This window comes from Marasmius oreades, chromosome 1 (assembly GCF_018924745.1).
Source record: "Marasmius oreades isolate 03SP1 chromosome 1, whole genome shotgun sequence".
In the NCBI taxonomy this organism is placed as follows: Eukaryota; Fungi; Basidiomycota; class Agaricomycetes; order Agaricales; family Marasmiaceae; genus Marasmius; species Marasmius oreades.
In genome coordinates, this window is record NC_057323.1 from 1,422,775 (window position 1) to 1,434,430 (window position 11,656).

The window sequence follows — 11,656 nt, forward strand, 5'->3', positions numbered from 1 at the left end:
AAGGCAGCAATTGAAGTCCGAAGCAGTTGCGACTAAGTGAGAAGTTATCAGAACAAAAAGTGTAAGCGTCTTGTGCGGCGAGCGACCAAGTTCAGTTCCCTGAGCCAACCAAGCTAACCTTTCCAAGGTTGTTCTGAACTGGTACCGTTCCTTCCATACACCAGTAACCTCTCTCTCTCTCCCTCGGCATCCCTCCTTGTCTACCCCATTGCTCTTCCATCTCAAGCCGATGCTTCGTCTTAGCCTTCCCCTCACTCAACCGTTTCTTTTCAAAGTAAACATACGCAGCATAATACACTCTGCTGGTACTTCCCGCAGTAGCACCTTTCTTCGTCAAGAAATCACTGAGCTGCTTTGACTGAATATTGATCGAGTTCTGTGATCCAGGATAAGCAGCGCGCACGATGTCGCGTAAGAACTGAGTTTTGGTGATGGGGGATTTCAGATGCGCGTTGATTTTACGTCGGACGTCATTGCAAGAGTCATAGGTTTCCACCGTGCCATCCTCGTCGCCAGGGAGCGAGATGGAGAACAAGTCCTTCCCCTTGTCTGAAGACGAAGAGGTCGCCGCGTTCTTCCTGGCCTTCTTGGGCTTAGGAACTGGATCGTTTTCGCCCTCAGACACATCGATTACAGCTACATCTGATTTGCGTTTTTTTCGTCTATGGGCGACGAGGTATTAACGACGCGTCGCAGAAGGTAGAAAAAGGACAATGACACCCACAGAAGTCTTAGCAGATGCATCGGACGCGACATTTGGTTTTTCGTTCGCGTTCTCACGAACTGGAGAGAGAATCTCGAGATCTGAGGGCATGTTTAGCTGGGTACTGGTGACGGTTTGACTGAGAGTGTGCTATGCACGTGCTCGCGTTTTCAATACCGTTGGAAACTCTCAGAGTCTCACGCCGCAGTTATCTGCCACCCACAGTTCGTGGGTTTTCGCTCTTCTCACCAGCAAATACGAGGGTTTCCGATAAACTCTCATCAGAAGAATCACATTTGGCCTGGCTCTTAATTAAGTGCGTATGTGGTCGGGTTGACCGCGGAGGTTTTACTTATCTGCTTCGACTACTTACACAGATAAATAGACAGAGATGGCACCGTGACAGGTTCACCTCTGAGAAAACATTATCAGCGGCACTCTTATCAACAGAAATGGTATACAAAGGGACCATCTTTCCTTGGATCAAATTAAGAGCTTGAGGATCCTACAATGTTCTGGTACCCTCCCCTACTGATCTTGGTGAATGCTCTCTTACCACGTCCAACGCAATGCGCCCTCCTCGAAAGGTTTGAAGACCTCAAGAGAAACGACTTTGACTTTGTCATCATCGGAGGGGGCACTGCAGGGAATACTGTCGCAAATCGTCTGACGGAGAATCCCAACCATCATGTACTTGTGCTAGAGGCCGGCGGATCGTATGTGACTCTATTGCCTTTTGCTCGGCGCATGAACCTCAATATCCTCCTAAAGGAATGCGAATGCTTTCGTGTCTATGATCCCAAATTTCTGTGCCCGGACTCTTGGAAGTGCGATAGACTGGAACTACACCGCCCAAACGGGTCCTGTCATGAACCGAGTAGTTGGACTTCCCAGGGGATTTGTTCTCGGTGGTACTAGCTCAATGAGTAAGTATACCAAATTCCCGTGGTAAACATCTGGCCTACCTATCTATATCCATTAGATTGCATGGCATACACTCGTGGAACAAGAGAGGATTGGGATCGATATGCCCACGTAACCAACGATGCCGGATGGTCCTGGGACAACATTCAAACATATGTACGAAAAGTAAGCATCACTTCAAGAAAACCTCCGTAACGACTTGTTGAAGCTTTGAACATAGAACGAACGCTTTACTCCTCCAGCTGATGGACACGACACAACTGGGGAATTTGACCCATCAGTTCATAGTTTTGATGGAATAAACTCTGTTACACTTTCAGGGTTTCGTCATCAGGTAGCTACACGGGTCATTCAAGCTAGCAAGGCGATGGGGAATGACTCAGAATTCCGATTTGTTCTCGACATGAATTCAGGGGAACACCTTGGAATCGGTGGGATCTTTTGTCTATTTCAGTTTCTACCTCTTGACCATTCATCCTGTGCAGGTTTCGCGCAGTCTACCGTTCTGAATGGAACTCGAAGTAGTTCAGCCACGTCCTATTTGGGACCTCAATTCATCAACCGCCCTAATCTTCACGTCTTGTTGCACGCCCATGTGACGCGTATTTCGTCGGAGGAAACAGCACATAATGGTCTTACCTTTACGGGAGTTGAACTTTCTCAGGATTCTGGAAGTATGTCGTCCGCCCCGTTTTATTGCGACGAAGCTGAACTGTGCGCCGCCCAGAAACATTGCATACAGTTACAGCATCGAAAGAAGTCATACTTTCCGCTGGGTCCATTGCGACTCCCCAAATCTTGATGAACTCTGGCATCGGCGATCCCAATACCTTGTCGAATTTGGGTATCCGAACGCTGCAGCGTCTACCATCAGTTGGAAGAAACCTATCTGAACATCTTGTCCTTACGCTGGGTTGGGTGGTTACTGCTAACGATACAGATTCTGAGGCAGCAAGGAATGCGACTCTTGCTGCGGAGCAACTCAGGCAGTGGAATGAAACGAGGACAGGTCCTCTCGTTGATGCCCCAGACCTGGACTTTGGATGGGTCCGATTACCAAAGAATGCGTCGATCTTTGAGAGAGTCAAAGACCCATCTCCCGGACCCAATACCGCACATATTGAGATCCAGTTCCTCGTAAGCATTTTCCCAGCCGAGTTTAGGATAATCATACCTCACTAACCATCGCCTTAGAATCATGGCTTTACCCCGGAGATTCCTCCACCGAACTTGATAGGCGTGGCTCCCACCCTTCTGAGTCCCATCTCTCGTATGTCGTTACAAATACCTTCTACCTCTATGAAGGCCTCTTCCTCTAGTATTCCCAACTAATCCCCTCGATACCCACAGGTGGTTTCGTTACACTCAATACTTCAAACCCTTTTGACCACCCCTTCATCAATCTCAACTTCCTGGACTCGGAGTTCGATCTCTTTGCGCTCCGTGAAGGAATTCGGAGCGCTCGTAGATTCATGTCAAGCCCTTCGTTCAACGGTTTCCTCGTGTCCGCCGTTGTGAACGCTACTACCGACGACGAGCTAGACGAATTCATCACAGCTACTGCCGGAGGGGCATGCCACCCGATTGGAACAGCCATGATGTCTCCTCGTGGTGCTGACTGGGGAGTTGTGGATCCGGATTTACGAGTGAAAGGCGTTGAGCGACTCAGAGTGGTGGACGCTTCGGTATTGGTAAGAACAGCTTCTTCCATTTATTATCGTCTTCAACTCACGGGGGACAATTCCAGCCATTCCTCCCCGCAGGGCACACTCAAGCACCTACATACATTATCGCCGAGCGTGCATCCGATTTGATCAAAGCTTCGTGGTCTTGATGATGTAGTTCTTGTTAACAGATTTTGTTGAGGACTTTGCGTACTAGCGCCTGTAAGAATAGTTGGTATTAAATCTTTGTTTTGTTTTCTGTATGAGCGAGCACTCCGGTTCACTGGGCTTACCGTCTGCACTCTGGATGCAGGTTCACTACTGGTTCACTCCGCCCGATGTCTTCATACGGTTCCCGCCCAGATTTTTTGTGGAGCGTATTGGATATGGACGTAACTCTACGAGTCAGACGACATAGTGGTCGTCATCTCTTTCCCGCTAAGGGTTGGCCAAGGACTTTGATTTAGGTAAATCTGTATCCAGACCCCAAAATCGGCTATCATCTGAGTTTGGATAAATATTCGTTGTAAACCCACAGTTCCACCTTCTCTTAACTCCCTCACCGTTCCACATCCTGCTAGAAAAATGTCCAAACTCACGTTTATGGGGAAAGAATATGAAGTTCAGGAATTGAATTCGGAGTTGGTGGGCTTAGCCGCGGAACTTGCGAAGAACGCAAAGATTCAAGATCCTCCACCTGCAAATGAGGACTTGACTCCTGAGGACGATAAAAAAGTCCAAGAACAAGTCAGCATTTTCGCTCTGCCTTGAACCACTTGAATTTTAACAATTCACCCAGATAAACGCGATTACCAAAATTGGCTTCCCTCGCGTCATGACAAACGCGTGGTGGAACGCTTTCATCGCACAACATTTGCCCGCACTCGTATCTGCTCTCAAAAACGCATCCCGAGAAACACAGAAACTTTACGTTTCCATGCTCATAGAGATCCTCTCACTTTTCCCCGATCCCAAAGAATCATCTTACTTTCGTCGATTTCTTACGAATTCTGAGCTCTGTATCGGTCTGCCAACTCTAATCGCGCGTCACTTCGTTGAAGGTATCGAGTGGAAGCGGCCCAGCGGTCCAGGTCACATATGTACACTCATCATCCACACAGTGCATTGGTGCGACCCCTCCCTTGGTGACGACGGGAAGTGCTCGATTGATGCGGATATTCGTGCTCGACTTTGCGACAAAACAAAAACGCTCATTGATCAGTTGAAAGGAAGGCTCGAGCAGATGCAGTTGATAGAAATCGAGAGATTGAATGGTCTTCTTGGGTTTCTCGATAGCCTACCGGGAGGCCAGTATGTGCGTTCCACGAGGGATTACCTAGAAGGACAGGTGGACATGTGTGAAAGATGGGAGTGTGGAGAAGATGAGGCCCCTCTAAGGTGTTCCAAGTGCAGGAGTGCTCGTTATTGTGGTAAAAAGTGTCAAAACTGGCACTGGAAGAACGGCCACAAGTTGAACTGTTTTGAGTCGACTTTTTAAGTAGTGGATATGCAGACTCGTGGCTTGAAGATCTTTATGTTTTTTGAAATATTGTATTATATCTACCCACCACCGCGCTAGTCCTGAGCAATTCGTGTAAACCGAGATCCTCACCAAGAATGGGGTAGTAGAACCATTGAATATCAGGTTCTGATAAACATCCCTCACAGCACCATCCTTGATACCGGTACACCAGCAACCAAGAGCATAAGTTATAAAGGGCCTTTCATTACCGCTGGATCCGAGAATTCGATATCCCAAGTACATATTCACCTCGATCCCCCAGATTGTTTTTGACGTCGTTCAAACCAGGTGTAGGCATCGCGATGCGAGCGACGATTTGAACCATATGTGAAGAGTATTCACCCCTAAGCGAGAGGTATCAACACGATGAATCTCAGATTCGGGAATTCAATATTCATTACTCACTCCGAACCGAAGGGACTAGGAGTCGGGAGAGGAGCGGAGGATGGTGCGTTTTCGTCCTTCCAATACAAAACAGAAAGAGGCTACGAGTAGGAGAATTGAATAAGAGTCATTCCGCCAGGTTCTAAACGTACGCACCATGATATCATCGGATGCAAAGACTTTATCCTTGCAAGTGACAGTCCATAGATCGAAAATCGCCGGCTTCTCTGGATCGCGTCCAAGCAGATGGGTTCCTGAATCCAAAACATGGTATCAGCGATGCCAGGGGCCATGGTCGCGTTAGGTACCTCTATCGAGCGGTGGCATCGTATTCTGGACACTGAAAAATGGGCGCCTCCACCTCGAAATACAGCACAGTACACTAGAAAGTATACCAAAGGCGACGAGGATCATGAGGAAGGGTAGCGTGTGGTTGTTCGCATTTTCTTCCGAGGACGTTTGAGGTTCATTGTGCATGTTAGTACTGAATGAAGGACAGCACGAAGTGCTGTACTTAAGTGCTAGCGAGAGTCTGGGCGGGCTCGGCCATCAAGAAAAGTAATGCTGGAACCGACAGGTCTGGAATGCCTTGCTGAGACACGGAACTAAGAAGAAATTAATCAAGTAAATTGAAATTGAGTCTCTACCTATGTACTTCGCTGCCGTCGACTTGGTACTTGGAAGCCGAGGGAACGCAGGTTACGGTGATAACGGAGTCCTGTCAGTCATTCCTTGTCTTTCTGAATTCAGCACAGGCCCGTGATCCTAGAAGTTGAACAAAAGAGTTAGAGTCTGACATATTGTCTTGTACAGCGTCTGACTTTCTGACAAGATAGATAGATAGATAGAGTGAGTGACACGCAGGTGACGCAGCGGATGTACAGAACCACGTGACCGGTGCTAAACGCATTTTTTGAGCTTTCTACATCCAACTGCAACGAACTGCAGCTCACGAAGTTGAGATTTCTTTAAATCGACTGACAGGGAAATGGTTTCCTTTCAGTGCGTCCCATGACAATTCCTTCAATCAACCTTTACTGACCTATTCCTTTAGATGCCATGGTCAGATCTCTCATTTCACCGCAACTGGTGGTTCCTCTGAATTATAAACATCAAGGATGCGGAGATGTTGTCAAGAAACCTAAACTAGATCAACACCGAAGCCGTTGTCATACGGGATTTGACTGCATCGACTGCAGCAAAACGTTCAACACTCCTGCCGAATACAAAATACATACATCGTGTATAACCGAGGCGGAAAAATATGAAAAGAGTTTATACAAAGGACCCAAGGTGTGCCTTACATGAAAATAGTTTGCTCCACCACAGTTATTCAGTTCCGTGATAGACAGGGGGTCAGAACAACCAAAACCAAAACGGACATCGTCCCAATCATAATTCCTTCCGCGGCGGCTCCACAAGAGGAAGAGGACGTGGTGGGGGCTACGGAGGCTACTCTCAACGCTCCTCAGCGACTGGCGCCAATGATACGCCATTAGGAACACCACGGTTTACCCCACCGAGACCAGTTGAAGCTACGGTTGGCGCGGAAACTTCGACGCCCTCAACATCAGAACCCCTCAATGAAACATTAGAAAAGAAGAGTAGGAAGGAGAAGAAGAGACATGTAGAGGACGAGGAAAAGGCATGTTACGACTAAGGTCGTCCATAAAGTAATGATTAACCTACTTCTCCAGGCATCTGACGACTCGCGGCCCACCAAAAAGGTGAAGCACACCGAGACTTCGGAAGAAACGACCGCAGAGAAATCCTCTGAGAAAAAGAAAAAGTCGAAGAAAGACAAAGATTCTTCTTCCCACGATGAGGAGAAAAAGAAACGCAAGGAAGCGAGGAAACTTGCGAAACAGGCGCAGGAAGAAGCCAACAAACACGTCGTGATGGCTTCACCTGCAAAAAATGAGGAACCGGATAGCAAAGGGGAAAAGCGAGAAGCAGAAGTTGACGAGGAGTCTAAGGAGGAGCGAAAGAAACGAAAGAAGGCGGGAAAGGAGGCGAAGGCTACAGCAGCCGAGGCTGATGAAGAGAAGGTCGAGAGCAAGTCGGACAACAAGAAGCGGAAAAAGGATAAGAAGGAGAAAGAGGGTGAAGTTAGCGTTCCTACTCAGGAGCTGAGCAAAAAGGAAAAAAAGCACAAAAAATCTTCAAAGCCCTTCGACTCTGCTAGTGCGGGAACGCTGGTTTCGGCGGCAGCATGATTTTACTGTACATGATGATTTAGGTTATTTTGCTATCAAAATAATAAAGATCATGATTCACGTGTCATCGATCGGTTACCTTCTATTCAACTGACCACCACCATCAACGATGCACGCTATACAGGTATCTAACTCGTTATGAGGCGGTTCATGAGCTGATAGTACCGTTAGCAACAATACTGGAGCATACGTGATTATCTCAGTCCTGTGAGCACCTTGTCTGGCTTCAATTGCCCCTCCCGTTTATTACCTTGCTTAAACGAGTTCGCAGGTGTTAAGAGAAAGTAAATTCAAGGAACACGGTCGGATCACTCCCGGTGTGTTTTGAAGCTTGGCATCGAACGCGTCTCGACATGCTTATCAGATCGCTCTAGAGGAGTTCGTTGCAGCTGGAGACTTTTTGGCGTACAAGTTTCCTGTATGGACTTGGTGAGTTTCAATCATGATGTGTCCGAGTAGTATCAATTCAACTCCTACTAGGGAAAAGGGTGATGTCTCCAAGGCCAGAGACTTTCTACCAACCGACAAACAGTATCTGATCACACGAGGTGTACCGTGCCTTCGTCGTGCCACTTCACTCGCCTACACAGACGCAGACGAAGATGCGGAACGACTCCTCTCATTCGACGATGCCACTGATTCTGGGGGAGATGAATGGGTCGAAACTCATGCTGGACGCAAATCGAACATGCCGTCTGCATCAAACCCTGGAGAGATCGCTGACATACCAGATGTAGATGGAGGCGCAGATGAATTATCTACTGGTGTGGGTGGAATGTCGCTCAAGCAGGAGGAGATTCCTGCTTTAGACGACATCCCGGATATGGAGGAAGATGATTTAGAGGAAGGAGATGAAGCCACCGCTGCTCCCAAGACTGCGGTAACATCTTCAAATGTCATTGATCCTAGGTGCATATTCCTCCTCGTCTCCAAACCGAATGATATTGCTTAGCTTATACACAGCCAAATCGAGGTCGCTACAGGAAACCTACTCCAAGTACGAACTTACGATGTGATGATCACGTACGACAAATATTATCAGACACCTCGTATCTGGCTAATAGGCTATGATGAGGTATGTACGCCTCGTCTCGCAAATAATTGAAACTTTCAATTTTTGTGTTTCCAGAACCGTATTCCCCTCACCCCAGCGCAGATCTTCCAAGACATATCTGCAGAACATGCTTCCAAAACAGTCACCATCGAACCATTCCCGCATCAAGCTTCTCTTCAGGCGGCTTCCGTACACCCGTGCAAACATGCTAGTGTCATGAAGAAGGTCATCGAACGGATGAACAACAGTGTGGTAGCTGAGCAGTTGGCTCACCAGAAGGCTTCGCCAAAGGAGAAGGAGAAGAAGAAGTGGTTCGGCAAAAAGAGTGGTAACAAAGATGAGAAGCCTTCGGCCCCAGGCGATGACGATGAAGTTGAGGGAATGCGTGTGGATTTCTATCTTGTCGTATTCCTCAAGTTTATCGCATCCATAGTGCCAACCATTGAAGTTGATTCCACCACGGCTTTCTGAGGAAATCCGATCAATGGGACGTTGTTCTATACCCCATGGCAGCGTCACGCATACAATATGTGCGTTTCATTTCTCGCTTTTGTTTCACGATAAGTAGAAACGTTTATTTACTGACTTTAGAAGAAGGTAAAATAAAACCACCAATGGAATGTAGAATTAAAATGACTTGCAATCCACGACTATGTATCTAAACTACACAGATTTGATCAGTTCAGCCGCCGCTTCGGTACCCGCTATGCGTTCCAAACGGAACCAGTCATACTTTGAAAACAGTACTCGGCAAGTAAGGTCTGAAGCCTCGACTCCGTCATCCAAGAAGGGATACGACAAGAGTTCGCTGTAGAACTGGGGATGATCGGGAGGACCATAGAAGATGATATTTCGAATCCCTCTGATTTTATATCTTGAGGACGAACGTGTAAGCATAACTTCGTTTCGGAGGAGGATGGTTGAAGTAGTAAACTAACTAACCGTTTATAGAAATGGAAGCGCTCTGTGATGAGCAAGAATGATTTCTGGCCCAAGAAGAAAGCTTGGCGTGCGCGGGAGATATCTTGATTTGAGGAGTACCTGGTTGCGAAGGAGGATGAGTTGTTTGGATATTGAGAATGCCTCAAGAAACTCACTCCGAGAGGACGGTGTACGATGTACCGGTAAGAGTACGGAAATGGTTCTGTACGCGTATGAGATCAAAATAAGAGGGGATGAAGATTGCAGTGTTGGCGCTCTGGACAGCGGACTTTAGAACCGTAGGCAACACCTAAGAAAAGCAGCTTTGAACTCGATATTAAACTTCGACATGAACAGGGTACACACCTGGGTGATAAAATAGTTGAAGCGTTTATCAGTCTCGCTTTGAGGGTTGGAACATTCGAACCGGATGAAATTCTGAAAGAGAGGTCAGCCAAAGAGAAATACAACAATATGGGACAGCATACTTGTTGCACACCCTCAGGGACATCAATTGCAGACCAACGTTTATCCTGCCGTATTCGACCAGCGAGATTCTTTAGGTTGTTGTTGAAAAGCGCACGCGTTTCAGGTGTTTCATAGGCCGAAAGCAATATCGACTGCCTCAAATACTCCGAGCTAAGACAGAGCTGAGGCTCGTTCGAAGGTTATCAGGTGACTACTTACTGGCCGTCCAGATACCATGGCTTGACACGCGAAAAGTCGGTGTCGTGTGATTCCTTCGGCAATTTATTGAGGTGTTCAAGAATGAACTGTATGAACATAGATGAGATTTAAGCGCTCAAGTCGTTCATCAGTTTACCTTGACATGGTCCCAGTTTTGCATGGTCAAAGCATCTAGCTGATCGATAACCAGGACCTCGATAGATGACAAGTAATCTGCGCCTCTGAAAAACGAGTAATTTATGAGATTGCTTTAGAACGATGGGACCGGCACACCTTTCTTTCTGTATCGACTGCCGCAGTCCAAGAGGGCTCGCGATGAGCAGATCACATTTGTAGAAGTCGGAAAAAGCTTTGACACTCTTGCGGGTCATTTTAATTCCAATTCTGAAGCAATCATCTACATTTCCTTTGAAATTCTCGACGTGGTCTTCGGGATAGGTACCTGGTTCGGCGGAAGCCAGCTTGTCGACGGCGTCAGGGGGTAGGCCGTACTCTGCTACGAATCGGCTGTGATTCTCAATCTGATATTCCGGTGACGGGGTATGGGATATCAAGGCACTGAACCAAGCTAAGGCAGAGTTTCGAGTAGGGAGTAATATGAGGGTAGAAGGCCGAGTGAATCCTTGGTCCTGCACATCTTCCGGAGGATCTGATTTGTATTTTGATGCATTCGAGAGCCTCTCGTTATTTTTAAGCACTCTTCGTCGCTTCCTATTGAAGATGAATTAGTGAGGTTGAGAAGCGAAAAAAATCGAGCGTACTTGGTAATGTGATTGAGAATATGTAACGATATTGCCTCCCGAACACATTGCTTCGACCCCCAGGTACTAAAGGTCGAATAAAAGTCTTGGTATCCGCATAACAACGAGATAACATCGTTCTGCAACTCGGCCTGATCTAGGCGCCTTCGTTCAGATCGATCGAATAAATAAAGGCCATTTGCTTACCCTTCAGGAGTTTGCCCTGTCGCACCGAGAACGGTTTGCGTATTCGTTCCAGAATCTATCACATAGATCAATACGGTACTAAAGCCCAATAATTTAGATGAACCAACCCCATCGACATCTCTTTTGGAGGAACTAGGCTCAGAGCCTTCTGGGACGAATTCGGAAATCTGACCGAGCTTTCCTCTGGATCCTTGAGACATTTTCCAAGAGATGTTGTCAGCAGAGGATCTAGCTTTCCCAAGGCACGAAGGATTGCAGCCAAAATGTGTCTCGTAAGGGTCCGAGGATTCTAACGAAAGTCCACAGTTCAACACATTTTGTAAGGCTTTATCTTGCGACGTACTTTGCATTTCATCTAAATCGTCTGAATCACCTTGCAATACTTGAGCCTCCGTAATTTCTTGTGCTCCTTCCATCTCTACATCCGGACCTTCCTGTGTCTTTTCTTGCGCGACCGCGATCTTCACAGTTTTGCGTTTGTTCAGTTTCTCAGGCCGCCTAGATTCGTCATGAACATCCCACTTGTGTTTCCCAGACTTCGTCGCAGATACATTGAGGAGAGTGAGCAGCTTTGTCGTTGTATTGTCACCGTCTTTCATGCCCATCGAGAGGCTGGCCGCCGACCAGAAAAAAT

At 47.2% G+C, this 11,656-nt stretch overlaps 7 protein-coding genes across 8 annotated transcripts; 4 read left to right on the forward strand and 3 right to left on the reverse strand.

Moving 5' to 3' along the window:
- Positions 1-22: 22 nt before the first annotated feature.
- On the reverse strand, positions 23-849 carry E1B28_000395 (uncharacterized protein). Its single transcript, XM_043146214.1, has 2 exons — positions 725-849; positions 23-662 (listed from the first exon to the last, which is right to left on the reverse strand). Exons 1-2 carry the CDS (start codon positions 754-756, stop codon positions 92-94), a joined length of 603 nt encoding a protein of 200 aa, XP_043014914.1. The 5' UTR covers positions 757-849; the 3' UTR covers positions 23-91.
- Positions 850-915: 66 nt separating this feature from the next.
- On the forward strand, positions 916-3,513 carry E1B28_000396 (uncharacterized protein). 2 transcript variants are annotated; one of them, XM_043146215.1, is made up of 10 exons: positions 916-1,019; positions 1,081-1,419; positions 1,475-1,629; positions 1,686-1,792; positions 1,848-2,058; positions 2,113-2,301; positions 2,355-2,764; positions 2,822-2,897; positions 2,978-3,318; positions 3,375-3,513. In XM_043146215.1, exons 2-10 carry the CDS (start codon positions 1,214-1,216, stop codon positions 3,459-3,461), a joined length of 1,782 nt encoding a protein of 593 aa, XP_043014915.1. In that variant the 5' UTR covers positions 916-1,019; positions 1,081-1,213; the 3' UTR covers positions 3,462-3,513. The 2 variants fall into 2 exon arrangements, with proteins under 2 accessions (XP_043014915.1, XP_043014916.1); XM_043146216.1 differs by having other exon boundaries at positions 2,355-2,897.
- A 330-nt stretch (positions 3,514-3,843) lies between these two features.
- E1B28_000397 (uncharacterized protein) lies at positions 3,844-4,861 on the forward strand. The gene is made up of 2 exons (XM_043146217.1): positions 3,844-4,038; positions 4,091-4,861. The coding sequence occupies exons 1-2, from the start codon at positions 3,877-3,879 to the stop codon at positions 4,787-4,789; spliced, it is 861 nt and encodes a 286-aa protein (XP_043014917.1). The 5' UTR covers positions 3,844-3,876; the 3' UTR covers positions 4,790-4,861.
- A 48-nt stretch (positions 4,862-4,909) lies between these two features.
- Positions 4,910-6,033, reverse strand: E1B28_000398 (uncharacterized protein). Its single transcript, XM_043146218.1, has 5 exons — positions 5,845-6,033; positions 5,506-5,785; positions 5,354-5,451; positions 5,219-5,298; positions 4,910-5,157 (listed from the first exon to the last, which is right to left on the reverse strand). Exons 2-5 carry the CDS (start codon positions 5,672-5,674, stop codon positions 5,019-5,021), a joined length of 486 nt encoding a protein of 161 aa, XP_043014918.1. The 5' UTR covers positions 5,675-5,785; positions 5,845-6,033; the 3' UTR covers positions 4,910-5,018.
- Positions 6,034-6,256: 223 nt separating this feature from the next.
- E1B28_000399 (uncharacterized protein) lies at positions 6,257-7,413 on the forward strand (the record flags this gene model as incomplete). Its single annotated transcript, XM_043146219.1, has 3 exons — positions 6,257-6,490; positions 6,546-6,842; positions 6,895-7,413. The coding sequence occupies 3 exons, from the start codon at positions 6,257-6,259 to the stop codon at positions 7,411-7,413; spliced, it is 1,050 nt and encodes a 349-aa protein (XP_043014919.1).
- Positions 7,414-7,522: 109 nt separating this feature from the next.
- Positions 7,523-8,938, forward strand: E1B28_000400 (uncharacterized protein; the record flags this gene model as incomplete). The annotated part of the gene is made up of 7 exons (XM_043146220.1): positions 7,523-7,537; positions 7,585-7,620; positions 7,685-7,730; positions 7,788-7,842; positions 7,894-8,322; positions 8,377-8,488; positions 8,543-8,938. 7 exons carry the CDS (start codon positions 7,523-7,525, stop codon positions 8,936-8,938), a joined length of 1,089 nt encoding a protein of 362 aa, XP_043014920.1.
- Positions 8,939-9,130: 192 nt separating this feature from the next.
- Positions 9,131-11,630, reverse strand: E1B28_000401 (uncharacterized protein; the record flags this gene model as incomplete). The annotated part of the gene is made up of 12 exons (XM_043146221.1): positions 11,366-11,630; positions 11,130-11,311; positions 11,023-11,077; positions 10,837-10,972; positions 10,349-10,786; positions 10,212-10,296; positions 10,076-10,161; positions 9,877-10,027; positions 9,755-9,826; positions 9,565-9,698; positions 9,410-9,508; positions 9,131-9,341 (listed from the first exon to the last, which is right to left on the reverse strand). The coding sequence occupies exons 1-12, from the start codon at positions 11,625-11,627 to the stop codon at positions 9,131-9,133; spliced, it is 1,911 nt and encodes a 636-aa protein (XP_043014921.1). The 5' UTR covers positions 11,628-11,630.
- Between the last annotated feature and the right edge of the window lie 26 nt (positions 11,631-11,656).

What these genes read in the sequence shown, in the direction of transcription:
- E1B28_000398 (XM_043146218.1), bottom strand. Translation starts at nt 5,674, where the DNA reads ATGCACAATGAACCTCAAACGTCCTCGGAAGAAAATGCGAACAACCAC. An exon ending in TTGCATCCGATGATATCATG is followed by an intron (nt 5,299 to 5,353) that starts GTGCGTACGTTT and finishes TCCTACTCGTAG; the next exon opens with CCTCTTTCTGTTTTGTATTG. An exon ending in CCTAGTCCCTTCGGTTCGGA is followed by an intron (nt 5,158 to 5,218) that starts GTGAGTAATGAA and finishes CCTCTCGCTTAG; the next exon opens with GGGTGAATACTCTTCACATA.
- E1B28_000397 (XM_043146217.1), top strand. Translation starts at nt 3,877, where the DNA reads ATGTCCAAACTCACGTTTATGGGGAAAGAATATGAAGTTCAGGAATTG. An exon ending in ATAAAAAAGTCCAAGAACAA is followed by an intron (nt 4,039 to 4,090) that starts GTCAGCATTTTC and finishes CAATTCACCCAG; the next exon opens with ATAAACGCGATTACCAAAAT.
- E1B28_000395 (XM_043146214.1), bottom strand. Translation starts at nt 756, where the DNA reads ATGTCGCGTCCGATGCATCTGCTAAGACTTCT. An exon ending in ATGCATCTGCTAAGACTTCT is followed by an intron (nt 663 to 724) that starts GTGGGTGTCATT and finishes CGTCGCCCATAG; the next exon opens with ACGAAAAAAACGCAAATCAG.
- E1B28_000396 (XM_043146215.1), top strand. Translation starts at nt 1,214, where the DNA reads ATGTTCTGGTACCCTCCCCTACTGATCTTGGTGAATGCTCTCTTACCA. An exon ending in GTGCTAGAGGCCGGCGGATC is followed by an intron (nt 1,420 to 1,474) that starts GTATGTGACTCT and finishes ATCCTCCTAAAG; the next exon opens with GAATGCGAATGCTTTCGTGT. An exon ending in ACTTTCTCAGGATTCTGGAA is followed by an intron (nt 2,302 to 2,354) that starts GTATGTCGTCCG and finishes TGCGCCGCCCAG; the next exon opens with AAACATTGCATACAGTTACA.